We start from the raw sequence: 13,683 nt of genomic DNA on the forward strand, positions 1-13,683 counted from the left end.
TTAAGAGAATGCGCTTAGAGGGCGAAAGCGGCGAGGACACCGGCCATGACGGCACCGAAGCTAGCGGCGTTGCGGCCAGCGCTGTTGAAAACAGGGGACGAGGCCGAAGGAGAAGCAGAGGCGGTGCCGGAAGGAACGGCGCTGGTGGTGAGACGGATGGAGCTCAAGGGGGTGCTGGAGGGGGGGCCAACGGGGGAGACACCGGTGGGGGTGACCTTGGGGCCGGGGGTGGTGGCCGGAGCGGTGGTCTCAGACTCGGGGCAGATGGTGGTGGTGATCTCAACGCTCGAGTAGACAGTGGACGAGGCAGGAACGGGAGTCTCGGTCTCGGGGCAGATGGTGGTGGTCTCGGTAGTCTCAATGGTCACGGCGCTGGAGCTGGAACCGGAGCCAGCAGCGGCGGAGATACCGAACTGGGTGGAGTACTGGTACTGGCCGGTACCCTCGACAACGAGGAGCAGACCGTAGTGGGTGGTGTCGGCCTCGAGGTCAGAGCCAGGAGTCCACTTGAACTCGCCGCTGTTGGGGACGGACTCGGCGAGAGTCTTCAGAGGGACGACGTTGTTGGAGGGACCGCGCAGGAGAACCAGAGAGATGGGACCAGTAGTAGTGGGAGTCCACTTGATGGTGTAGGTCTTGCCCTCGGGCACGATCTCGTTCAGGCCAGGGGCGACGATGGCATTGCCACTGGGGTTCTTGCTGTAATCAGGAGCAGTGTAGGCAGCGGCCACGGCCACGAGGGCGGAGAAAGCGGTTGCGACGGAGAAACGCATGATGATTTAGTGTCGAGATTGACAAAGAATGACTGGGGTCGGGAAATAAAAGAACGACTATCGTTGAAAAACGAAAAAGAAAGGATCGTGATGAGTGGGATGAAAAGAGAGAAATAATAAAGGAAGAAGGAGGGGAGGCGAACTACATTTCTAGTTCGGAGGTCCATCCAAGGTGGGTCTACACCAAATCCTCAAAAACCAAAAGACACGCGCAGACCAACCAAATCTCATCCACCTCATCTCGGTTACTTTTTACTTTTTTTTGTTTTTATTATTATTTTGTGGCTTTGACTTCCCTGTCTTACTTGTCAATACTCTGTACGAGTTCTATCATAATCCCGACATATATGTAGACTATAATACTGTTGTAGACAGGGAACTGCCTCGCATAACCGTCTCGTGCCCATCATCTTGTCCTCGTGGGGCATGCGGGCCGGCTGTGGCTCAGATGTGATTGTAACAATATACCTACATATGTAGGTAACGTCAGGCTGTGCGTTACAGGTCAAGTAATAATCATAAATCGACAGGCACCAGTTCTTATTGGTGGGAAACCCGGAACTTAATTTTATCCCTAATAACGGCCGACCCTTAATGTAGAGAATGTCCCGACATGTAAGATTAAAAATACCATTAAACTGGGGGCCAAAGGAGGGAAGTACATGTATTAAATGTATTACATGTATTTGAAGGAATGCAGGGTTCTCCGTACAGAGCCGGCAAATAATGTTTTGGAGTGTATGGAGTACCTACCTAGGTAGGTAGACATGTTTGTTTACCTTAAGCCTTCCAAGGAAGGTACCTAACCTAAGGTTCCCCTCATTTCGGACCCGTGGAACCTGGGAACCAAAAATACGATCCGAGGATTATCCATGGTCGCCATAAACCTGAAGTCTTTTGGAACATCTCAGCTATTATTGCACATTTTTTCTATAATAAAATTAGATGTCGCACATTTCAAGACATCCCTTATATTCCTTCATTTCCGCCACTGTTTAGGGAGAAAAGGAATCGACTAAAGTGGTCTCGGGAGATTGCAAGATTACAGGGTTGCGCCTTCAGGTCCAAGCCCTGTGACGGGCGTCATACACGTATTGTACTAAACAAAAACCCTCACTGCAGCCGCACAGGGCGTTGAGCCTTGCAGGTACCATGTGTCCTTCCATGGGGGGAGGATTTCGAACCGAACCTGTGAGGTTAGATTCTGATATTCACTGATATTCGCGATTATCACGACAATCGCGACGTCACTCCACACCGCCAGGCCCGTGCCGGAACAAACGCAATTGCCGATCCCACCGGTTCATTGGGGGTATGATGTCTATGGGAAAGATCAACAGGCTGATATTCAGGGGTGCCGAAGTTTAGCAGCTTGTACCGAGTATGATATACAACATACAATATACATCGTCGTATGTACGAAGTATTCCGTGTTTGCACATTGTAATCCCTCATTTCTTCGGATTAAGACATGAAAAATGAAAAATAAAAATAAAAATAGAGAATGGATTGTGTCTCACCTGGCAATTGGCGGTGATTTGCTGCGTTCCTGTGCCTGAATTTAGGGTGGGACTCGTGTTCAGCGCCTTCCCAGCAACTATCGAGGTTCAAATGTTTCTTTATCGGGTCCAAAGGCTGGAATTCCACTAGTATTAGGTGTATCCATAGACTCAAGCCCTCCATTTACAAAATAGGTATTTTTAGGCTTGATATGAGAGAAAAAGATTAAATCACATGACCTTCAGCCTCATGGCGAAAACCAAGACAGACCTAAATCGGAGGCTCCGAACCAAAAGAGAAAGAGAAAATAAATGGAGAAAACAAATATCAAAATACCCCCTCCAGCCGTATCCTACCCTATATAAGCCCGATGCAACATAAATCACGCATCACATCGAGTCATTCAACTCGTCTATCCGGTATAAGCCGGGTATCCGGACCACATCCTCCTGTAGCACCTCGAGGCGACACGAGAAGGCTCCGTCATTGGCTACATTGACTGCAAGGTTCGGATCAAAGCCAATGAAACCCCGAACGGGCTCCAAACAAGCCCAGAACAAGCCCTGTCAAGACAACCAAGGAAACAGTCGCCCGTGGCGGCCCAATCTCTGCCGGGGGCCAAACGGACCCAAAACGGGGCCAAATCAAACAGGTCTCCTATGTACCTAGGCACCGGTGACTCGTATAGTATGTACCTGCGAGTCTAGCCTCTACTCATGCCAAGTTACGGTCTTAGTCTGCAGGAATTCGTCGTATCCAGAAACTCCTCCGAAGCGACCAAAGCCGCTGCTCTTCCATCCTCCGTGGGGGAGGACAGACTCGTCGTGTACAGTCATGGAATTGATGTGGACGGCGCTAGAAAGAAAAAAAGGGCAAAGTTAGCCTCAATCCAATCTCCACCCAGATGATGTGATCTGTATTTGGAACTCAAAAACCCACCCAGATTCAATTTGCTTCGCCACCCGTAACCCCCGGAACAGGTTGTTGGTGTACAGAGCCGCAGTCAGGCCGTATTCGGTGTCATTGGCTAGTGCGATCGCGTCGTCCTCGGTGTCCACAACCATGAGAGACACGGTCGGGCCGAACGACTCGGTCGCGTACATGTCCATCTCTTTGGTGACGCCGTCAACGACGATCGGTCGCATGCCTGTGTTAATAGACTCGCTTGCATTGGCGTCGCCGAATAGCAGCGTAGCTCCGCGAGACACAGCGTCCGCAACAAGCTTCTTGTTCTTAGCGACGCCTGCGGTGTTGACCAAGACGAGCGCGGGCGCGTCCTTGCCAAACAACTTCTCGGCTGTCTCAGCAAGCTTCTGTCGGAACTCGTCTGCGATCGAGCGCTGCACGATAATCCGCTCGGTCGACATGCAGATTTGACCGGACTGTGTATCGCTTGTCAGTATGGGATATCCTTGTCTCGGTAGAGTCAACACTACATACATGCATGAAGGATCCAATGGCACAGTTCATGGCAGCCTTATCCAAGTTCGCATCGTCCAAAACGATCGCCGACGCCTTGCCGCCCAGCTCGAGCAGTACAGGCTTGATATGTTTACCTGCGGTAGAAGCGATAATCGAGCCGACCATTGTGCTACCGGTGAAGTTAACCTTGCGCACAGCCTGGTGGGCGATGAGCGCGTTGGTGACGGCGGGAGCATCGGATGGCTGGTGGAAGATGACGTTCAGACATCCGGCGGGAAGACCAGCCTGGCGGAAGATGTCGCCCAGAGCCCAAAAACACTTTGGTGAAAGCTCGGAGCCCTTAAGAACGACAGTGTTACCAGCCGCAAGAGGGAGCGCAACTGCGCGCGTACCCAGAATGAAAGGAGCATTCCTGCCAATCGATTAGAAAAAGTCCCGAGCCAGCTGACGAATTGCAGTATATGCCACAGATGGGACGAAGCTTACCATGGCGCAATTGACAGGATTACTCCGTACGGCTCCTTGTATACGATGGCCCCCTCGCCCTCGTGGCTGACATTCGGCACAGCACCCTCGATCGTGGATATCCGGCCCGCGAAATCTTTGATGAAGAGCACACCCATATTGAAGGTGGCCTCTGAAAAAGGCCGGCCTGCACCGGTCTCCTCGCGCTGGTACTGGATTAATTCCTCTTTGCGTGAGGCCATAATGTCGGCGGCCTTCAATAGGATGTCGCGGCGATCGTTCGCCTTGGTCTTGCTCCATGCTGGAAAGGCGGCTTGCGCACTGTCGACTGCGCGGTTGGCATCGTCGACAGACACACCGGCGCAATAGCCACTCAGCTCGCCAGTGGCGGGGGCGTGAACCTCGAATTTGATATCGGTCTCAATGGACTCATTATTGATGATAAGCGGGGTCACCGGCTTGTTTGTTTGCGCCATTGTGAGTGTTTTGGGGAGTTGAAGAAGGATAATACGGGAGGATATCTCCTTAATACAGAAAAGGGACTGGTCTATTCGAATGGAGGGGCTAAATTGGTTTAAGAGGATCTTAACCAAATAGAGTGGCGGGGGTGGCGGGAACACAAAGGGGGTTGTGGTAGCTCACTGTTTTATTGAATTGAACGTAGATCGGTTAGTTATATCCGGTGGTCTGTTACTATTCAAACGGCTTAATGAATTATCTCCGGCGTATCTGCGGATATAGAAGCCTGAAGCCTTCCTCAACTACCTTGAATGACAGCCGACGGGAATTGTGGGGGGAGGGAAAGATGACAAAGCCGGAGACATTCCGCCGAATGAAATGGTCAAGATGAAGGAGATGAAGATGCCAAGGGGCTAATTTCTTCAAGTTCTTTTTGAATTATTCAACACGGTCTATGCTGATCAAATGTATTTTCAAATCCCCAGGCTTCCAAAATCTAGCCCTATCCTAATCCATACCCCCCAAGCGCCTGAAAGATGCAAATCGTGACTCGCTCAATAATACAGCCCCTCAATTGGCCCAAATTTTCGTCTCAGTCGAACTGTTTTTGCCCATGTCCGCGAAAGGACACGCCGACACCTTGGATGTAGTCGAGGGAGCCGCACTGTCTATAGAAGGCGCCACACCACTGGAAATACTGGACCTGTCATCCTCGGTCGAGCTACCGGAGCTGCTGCCAAGAATGCGCTTGTCGCCAAGATATCCCTCCTGATCCTCGGTGTAGTTGAACTCAGACATTTCGTCCGCGAACTCCTCGCCGTCGCTCGAGTGGTACCGAGCGAAGAGATCATTCTGGATCCAGAGGATCTTGTTGACGGCACGCACGAGCGCAATCTTGCGTCGCAGTGACAGGTGCGGGTGCGACAGCATCGCTTCGATCCAGATGTCTTGAATGTACCCCAGACATGCGCCGAGGTGGATGTACTCGATGTTCAGTGGTGACATGCGTGCTTGTCCGCTGTGCATCATGCTGTGTTACCAAACCCCACGTTAGCGCGTTGCACAAGCACAGAGAGTTGATCCCGAGAACGGGAATATGTGGAGGGAAGGTGATTGTGTGAACTTACCCAACCTTGTTCAAGTACCGCCAGAAGTCCATTGTGGTCGGGTCCTGGCATAGACGGGTCAGGTACCACCGCAGGAACATCTTTCGTCGCTGGATTTTCGGTGTCTCTTCGTGAAGATATTCCTCCTCGGGCTCCCTCTCGTCCGCTGTTGTCCGTGTGTGGAAGGCCCGAGACGTGATGTCGTATTGGAGAAGCTTTTTATATACCAGGTTGACCACTGCCGGGATCAATTGCTTGATGTATTTGTTGCCGGTCAACAGTGCTTCGATATCAGCTGGGAAAACGTTAGTGGCTGTGGCTGATTATTGGGAGCGGTTCATGGTAAGGTTTTACCGGAGTTGAAGTCCAGGAAGTGATGGAGGTACTTGATTCGCTCTTCCAAGCTTGTATAGAGCATCTTCCGGTCGACATGCATTGGGTCGGCAGCCGATCCCATCTTGCGCTCCATACTTCTAGTGTCGATATCTTTTGGTATGTATGAAATCGTTCTTGTGAGCAAACGGGGTCTTGTTTGACAGGGTTGGGAAAGAATGAAGTATGCGAGAAAGATCGGAGACCGAGTATGAAGAGAGAAGATAAAACTGGGGCACCTCGTGGCAAGTTGGCGGATCGAGTATTTATACCATGGATGCCCGATACCCGTTAGGATTACTCCGGTTCACCGTTCTTCTGCCTAGGTATATTGCATGCAACACGATTAGATTGGGAGCCACCAAACTGTAAAACGCATCATATTGGGGATCCGCTCTAGGCAATGGAGCCAGATGGCCCATGACTCTTACCCAGAAAGCGAAATTACCCGATTTCATGCGAGCACAATAATATCAAGCCGAGGTTTTCCTTAAGGGCTTCGTTCCCATGAGTAAGTAAAGTGCCCATGGTCGAATCAGACCACAGGGAGTGACGATTCAGTCAATCTCGAAAGTGGAGTGATCGTCCAGGCATGTGTGGGCTGATCCCTGCAATCTCCAAAAGAAAAAGGAAGGAAAAAAAGAAGCGACCGCGTCAGCCAAGGACGGCAAGACCCATCCCGAGGTGGTTGCCGTGCTGTCAGACTCGGCAACTTGAAACAAGCGACTTGGAAACGTGAAGAATACTGCAGGCTCAACTCTAACATGCTCGTAGGGTTGCTGTCAGACCTCTCTTCATGTACATCATACCAGTATACAGATCAGATGGCGTTCTTAGCATGGCTTAAAACAGTAAGATCGCACACGTCAATTCCACGAACCATTGCTCGTGCTAAGAAAGCAAATTAATTAGGTTGAAATGGATCTATCGGTATTTGAATCTCGCTCTCGCTCAATGGCTGCGGATATTCGAAGCTCCGCTACGGGCTCAACGGTTTCGCCTAGGCCCCGCGACGAAGTGGGTTCCGTTCGGGTCCGACGGGGTTGTGACATGGTGATATTCGGGCGCCTTAGGGTGTATATAGTGTTCATGGGAGGCAGCTGTGCATTAGTAGATGAGAATCTAGCTTTGGATCAACAGCCTGAGAGCACCGACTTGAATTCTACGCAACTATGACAGTACAGTTGGCCCAGAAAGCAATCTCAACGCCCCTTAATAAGTGCATGCTTCGAGAAAAGACCGAACTGGTGGATGTGTGGGTCTGAAGGAATGCACAGTTTGCAGACGCACTGCAATCTACTATAGGAGGGCAATCGGAGCTAATGGGCAATAGCGTAGAAAAATCAGGGAACACATGCATGTCAAGCAACCCTTTACCCGCAGTCGAATCTATTATCATGACTTGTGTCGTGTGATGGCATGGCATGATGGGTTAGATCGGGAACGCTGACCGGTGGATATGGCATGATCAATAAGTCTCTTCTGACTGGAAATATTATTAGATGAAAAATTTTCACTCAAGTGCCCCTCACACCAGCTTTGATCTGTTAATTCTCCGAAATGATAGATCAGAGGGGATTTCCTTCTTTTTTCTGTTTTCTCTTCAATCTGGGACGTTTCAAAAACAGCCGCGGTAGACGATCACTGCCTTCCAGGGGGGCTGGTGAGGGGAGTCTAGAACAGGGATGATAATCGAGACTGCCGCGGACCGTTGCATTTTAACTTGATTCCATGGTCTTTGATGAAACTTAATCTAATTTGATTTCCGGGGAAATTTGACAGCGGTAAGAGTCTCGAGGCTGTTGAAAACACCATCCAGTCAAGATCTTCCTAATGAAGATTGTGAAACGAGGCCGTTGAAGAAAATGCTGATCTTGATCTTTGGGGATTACCAACTGTCATGATAGATCATTTTTCATAACACGGACTTCCATTTAGGGATTTGAGCCAATATAAGATTATATACTCCATACTCATCGCATTCATCCAGACATCTGGGCGGCCTCAGATGGGGTAATCTGTCCACTAAATACATTATGAGCTTTCCGTCGTTCCTTGCTCCGTGCAGCGGCGGCATCATAGAGAGCCTTAATATCTGCCTGCCACTGCTTCACGTCGACTCTTTCCACGCGACGGTCATAGGTCATCAGACCATTGACCTCACCCTCAACATCGGTCGTCTGGGTCCAGACGCCGCCACTGCATGCGTACAGGCGAACCTGATCCTCGAGATCGTTCAGAAGACGGTGACTGCGATAATTCCATGCCTCAATGGTGGTATCGATTTCGTATGTTTGGTCGATAGCGTTGATGGCTGCCTGATCGTTCCAGAGATTCTCAATGGATACGTTAGTCCCGATGCCACCAAATTCACCCTGGAACCCAATCCGGCTGGGATCATATGGGCTCGAGGGCGTGGAATAAAAGGGACTGCCGCATTGGGGGTTTGCGTAGTGGTGGTTGTCCTGAGATAGATTAATTAGCCACGTGGTTGAGCCACAGGGGAAGGGTGCATACACTGAAGTCTCCAGCGCCGTGGTCTACCCAGCCGCTCGTCGAGTCCACAAGCCGAGTGGGGTCCAGCTGCCTAACCCGGTCGGTCAGTGCAAACTCGGGGTGGTATGCTGTGATCTGGCCCCAGCCTTCGTTGTAAATGACCTATAGATAGTGGTTAACGTCAGAATATTTCTTGCTTTCACCGCACACCTCAACTTACCCAAGTGACAATACTAGGGAAGCTCTTGAACTGGTTAACCATCACATCCAACTGGCGGGCGAATTCAACCTGCTGCTGGTCGTTCGGTAGGATAGTAACCGAGTTGCCGTTTGCGTCCCTCCTGGACTGGAGCGGGCGCAGGGAAGGCATGTCCTGAATTACAAGCAGACCGAGCTCGTCGCATGCTTGATAGAACAGATCGGTCTCAATTTTGATCTGCATACGGTGTGAGCATGAGAAATCATGGGATACGATGCGACACGGCGACACTCACATGCTTGCGGACCATGTTGAATCCCAACTTCTTTAGCATCTGCAAATCGTACACCATCGCCTCCTTACTGGGGGGCGTGTATAAACCATCGGGCCAGTAGCCTTGATCCAAGGTGCCGAACATGAAAATGAACTCGCCATTGAGCAGGGGTCGCTCAATTCCGTCAACCTTACCCCTGAGAGATTGTGCGGAAGCCAGTATAGCTCTCCACCTGATCATCGCCGAGTTTGACAGTAACATTGTACAGATTCGGCGAGTCCGGAGACCAGAGCATCGGTGAAGATACTGTGAATTGGAATTGCTCATTGGTGGGGCCTTTGTGGGTTGCAACAGTCTCACCATCTTTGTGGACAGTGACCTCGGCCTCGGCAGTCTCATTGGCGGAGCTGTGTACAGTGATGCTTACTACATGCAGTCAGAATCAAGCAAGCATTTCCACAAACTGACACCAGACACTCACCTTGACCATCCATGTTTGCGTCAAGATCGAGTTGGGTAATGTGGTTGGACGGGGCAGCCTCGAGCCAAACACTTTGCCATATACCACTGCACGGGGTATAAAAGATGTGACTGGGTCTCAGGGTCTGCTTTCCGATGGGGATAACATAGTCACCATCGTCAGTGGGATCATGTACGAAAACAAGTCTGTATTCAAGGTCAGATATGCAAGTCGACTACGGTGTGATCCCGGGATACTCACAGCTCATTCGGCTGATCAAACTTCAGGTACTTGGTCACGTCTACCACGAAGCGGAAATATCCGCCACGGTTGAAGCCTGCATTTTGACCATTGATAAATACTGTGGCTTCGTAGTCTACAGCTCCAAAATTGAGCAGTACTTGCTCGCCCTTCCAAGAAGGAGATACTTCGAAGGATGTCGAAAACCAAGAGTACAAAGCCCAATCACTTTGGATGCCTGTGGATAATTGTTAATTCCCGATGATAACGTAGCAAACAGGGAATGGCCTACCAGACAATCCACTCTCAAGACACGACGGAATCAAAACATCCTGTGCGAGTTCCTGTCCAAAAAGGGGGCTGCTGAACAGCATCGAGACTTTCAGCATTTTGGTACTTCCACACCCCGTTGAGATTCTTCCATTCAGGGCGCTGCACCAACGGCCGCGGATATTCAGGCCAGGGGTTTGTTCCGACTTTGTCAGTCCATGGCGTTGTCAAGGGAGGCTCCTTAACGGCATAACCGGGACTGCGCGCCTTGTTTTCCTGGAGTTTGGTCCCACCAATACCAGGCAGAGCCAGACCAGCCGCCACCAGGCACGATAAGGCAAAACTCTGAGTTAAATGCATGTTGATCGGAGGCAGTCAGATCTTCTCACAGAACTACACGTACACAACAGTACTGAAGATCTTCGGAATAAAATATCACATTCTGGGCATGATTGGGCCTGTCCCTGGATTTAAATACATCGGACCCTGCGTACGCGGGACTAACAGACTCATGGCACGGTGTTTCCCTGCATACAACATGCCCACTTGGCAGAGGCGCCCCCACAAGGGCCAACCCCGCAGGAAGTACACAGGATGTCTAGAAATTCAGATTCACCAAAGACCGGGAGCATGTCGGTCGCTGGCTGGTGTCCGACCACAGGGAGCATCACTCGCTGCTTGGCGTTACTAGCAGCGCAGGAGCCAAGGATAGCAGCCAAGAGGTGACGGGCAGTCGACATGCACACAGTCAACAAATAGCCCGTCACAAAGGGTTGAGCTGCATCCTGCCTACTACGGAAACTCAAACTGATTCTAGAGACAAAGTGAAATTGTCAGGACACCAAAATACATTAATCACAGTCTTTCGGCCTAACTCCATATTCCCGAGGTCGCTTCTAAGGGGCCGACAAATCACGGCAGTCAGAGGTATTCTTCGTGGAGCATTTCTCGCGAACAAAACACGGATCACGCGACAGAATGTTCCAAGGTTCGGTTTATGCCGATTTCTCTGCCCAAGGACGAAAAAGAAAAAGACTCAAAACTTCAACGCCGATCGCAACACACACGGCTGTCTGTCTCTACTTCATACATTTCCCGTGCAAGGGAAGCCAGCATCATGTTTCTTGCTGTCTCATCCATTAGCCGAAATATGTAGCTCATCTGCATATCTAAGCGAAGTCTAAGAATGAAGTCATGTTTACAAGGAATGATTTGATCTTGCATTGTTAAGTCCACCCAGCAAGGATCGTGTTTTTCCTGTCCAATCCCTTGCGTCCGGATTGCATGGCACACCAGCCGTCCCCACTCTGAGCGGGATACATATTTGGGTAAAATGGTGCGGCCATGGTTTGAGTGCGATATATCATTCACTCACTCTCTAGGGACTCATGACCGACCAACGTCGCGCTACCCCGCTGTCTCCCATGATGTGGTAGATTGAGGTTGTATCAACCCTTAAATTTAAGAATACGAAAGGCCGCCCTGCCCCTCAGAGTGTGGCTTGGCACGACGATCCCCTCTTCTCGATTGGCGAGCTGGTTTTGTCCCGCTGGCTGGCTCCCGTCTAAGCCCAAGACTGTGGCTAGTTTTTGGGCTTCGGAGGCCCTCCGCCCCCGTTTTTCCCCGCGATTTGGGAGCGGGGCTTACGGTGAGTTTGGTTGACAGCCCAATCAAATATTCTGAGAATAGTCGTGTGATGGAAAATATATAACCAAGCTTTTAAAGAAACGAGTCATTTGTGTGTTCTTAATTTGGGAAAGCCCCCGGGATTATCATGTGGCTCATTACCGAGCTATGACCTTTTCTCCGGGATAAGTATTTACCCAACTGAGGCTCAACCATAGCAAGATCTCCCAATTATTGAGACAATGAAAGCGACATAACGGAATTCGGTCCGTTGTAAATTGCGATTTCTGAGAAATAGGCAAAGTTAATAGGTCGCTGAGATGCTGAGATGCTGACCTTGTTGAAAATATGACTGACCTCAAATGTACAATATCTGGAACCAGTCTCAAATAGTAGGCCGGTTAGTCAGTCCCAGCAGCCCTGATTCAGAATAAGTAGCCAATCACCGGTATATTGTACTGGAAAGTAAGGCAGGCCAATGAATAGCTTTGAGAAATTGGGAATTTGGCCATTTCCCCTACAAAAATAAAAGGATAGATAGCAGTGTTGCTCCGATCCAGAACATGTGCAACAGACCGCATTAAAGTGGCCAATATTGTATAGCCGGGACGGTCCGATTGCTAAAAAATAGTCGGAATGATCCCAATTTGAACTAATACATTGGCACATACTACTCCGAGTATCCAACTATCTGGTTGACTTGCACTTTGAGGATAAGTAAATGGTTAGCTTGGCCCTAATAATGCCAAGTCGCCTCAGGAGAGCGCCGTCTGTTGACAATGTCAGGAACCCAACCAGAACTATCGACCGAAGAACTTACCTATTGCCAAGCTCATCGTGCAAGTGATCGGCTATAAATAAAGTTCGATGAGAATCTTCATGTCTAGACTCAATTACGTGTAAACTTTTGATAGCATTCCTAAATATCATACTCAGATCTTCATATCTGCGTGGTAAATCATAGTCTAACTTATTTTGGACCACACCAAAGCTAGGCGCATGTAGTTGGTATCTATCAACCTATATGCGACACTTACTCAGAAGACTGGATGAACGAACAGGCTCCCCTAGGAAATACAAATGATACAGGAAGATCCAAATTAAACAAGTTCTTCAAAAAATTGTCAGATTAGCTACGGCATAAATTTCGATAACTTTAGTCTGGCCAGCTTGTATGTTATCAAGTCGCGGATGAATAGATATCATACTGCCATGGTTCGATTTACTACCAAAGAGGATCGGCGCACCGATCAAATTAGAGTGTCTATACCTATATTCCGCGTTTATTTGGGGTATTGATGACAGAGTATGTGTGATGTAACAGGATCGTGGGTGGTAAGCCAAATCCAATCTTTCGGGATTTGTAGATGTTCCATTTGTGGTCATATATATCTGGACTAGTAAGCAGAAAATGGTCCAAGGGCCAAGACATTGTGTAATAGAGAGCTAGAAAATAGCTGCATAGTTGCAAATTACCTAGTTAAGACATTTGCCAGTGTCTAGAAGGAGTCCGCCAGCGGCGATTGGCCATGTCCGATTTTCTACTTGAATCCCGTTGAGAGATATCCGAAATCTATGGGATGCAATATATTTCGAACAACAGTCCCCTATTCCCGTCAGCATGGTGGCTGATCAATGCTATCGGGATTGAATTGATATCGGGATTTGGGTGGAACAATCCGGGAAAGCTCTGTATAACCCCGGGATTAGGGCGGATCACCGAAGCTCTTCAATGAGAAGGCCCACCTGTCATGGCATGATTTGGATCAAATAGAGCCCTGACAAACCCCGAGCTCAGAATAGATCATCTATACTTGCTTACATGCGAATTATCGAACTTCCGGGAACTATCCCCTGGCATGACCCTACATTGAAGCAAACACCGTGCTTATATTTCCCGAAGCTCAGAGTTGCGCTTTACTGTCAAACAGGATCACCGTTATTCAATTGCTTCAGAGCAATTCCCGAATCCGAGGGTTTCCGAATCTCATGATGTTGCTCATTTCGTGCTTCGGGGTTTG

The 13,683-nt window shown here is 49.5% G+C and overlaps 4 protein-coding genes across 4 annotated transcripts; all 4 read right to left on the bottom strand.

Moving 5' to 3' along the window:
- Positions 1–14: 14 nt before the first annotated feature.
- N7519_002464 (GPI anchored serine-threonine rich protein) lies at positions 15–773 on the bottom strand (the record flags this gene model as incomplete). The annotated part of the gene is made up of 1 exon (XM_057289242.1): positions 15–773. One exon carries the CDS (start codon positions 771–773, stop codon positions 15–17), a length of 759 nt encoding a protein of 252 aa, XP_057150444.1.
- Positions 774–2,983: 2,210 nt separating this feature from the next.
- Positions 2,984–4,636, bottom strand: N7519_002465 (aldehyde dehydrogenase; the record flags this gene model as incomplete). The annotated part of the gene is made up of 4 exons (XM_057289243.1): positions 2,984–3,128; positions 3,213–3,655; positions 3,714–4,107; positions 4,182–4,636. 4 exons carry the CDS (start codon positions 4,634–4,636, stop codon positions 2,984–2,986), a joined length of 1,437 nt encoding a protein of 478 aa, XP_057150445.1.
- Positions 4,637–5,189: 553 nt separating this feature from the next.
- On the bottom strand, positions 5,190–6,194 carry N7519_002466 (protoglobin family protein; the record flags this gene model as incomplete). Its single annotated transcript, XM_057289244.1, has 3 exons — positions 5,190–5,649; positions 5,747–6,020; positions 6,080–6,194. The coding sequence occupies 3 exons, from the start codon at positions 6,192–6,194 to the stop codon at positions 5,190–5,192; spliced, it is 849 nt and encodes a 282-aa protein (XP_057150446.1).
- Positions 6,195–8,079: 1,885 nt separating this feature from the next.
- Positions 8,080–10,396, bottom strand: N7519_002467 (putative hydrolase; the record flags this gene model as incomplete). The annotated part of the gene is made up of 9 exons (XM_057289245.1): positions 8,080–8,562; positions 8,615–8,755; positions 8,814–9,029; positions 9,088–9,154; positions 9,261–9,492; positions 9,548–9,732; positions 9,788–10,004; positions 10,059–10,110; positions 10,172–10,396. The coding sequence occupies 9 exons, from the start codon at positions 10,394–10,396 to the stop codon at positions 8,080–8,082; spliced, it is 1,818 nt and encodes a 605-aa protein (XP_057150447.1).
- Positions 10,397–13,683: the final 3,287 nt, after the last annotated feature.

This window comes from Penicillium mononematosum, assembly GCF_028829835.1.
Source record: "Penicillium mononematosum strain IBT 11891 chromosome Unknown utg000002l:1.0-8112719.0:1.0-8118358.0, whole genome shotgun sequence".
Classification (NCBI taxonomy): domain Eukaryota; kingdom Fungi; phylum Ascomycota; class Eurotiomycetes; order Eurotiales; family Aspergillaceae; genus Penicillium; species Penicillium mononematosum.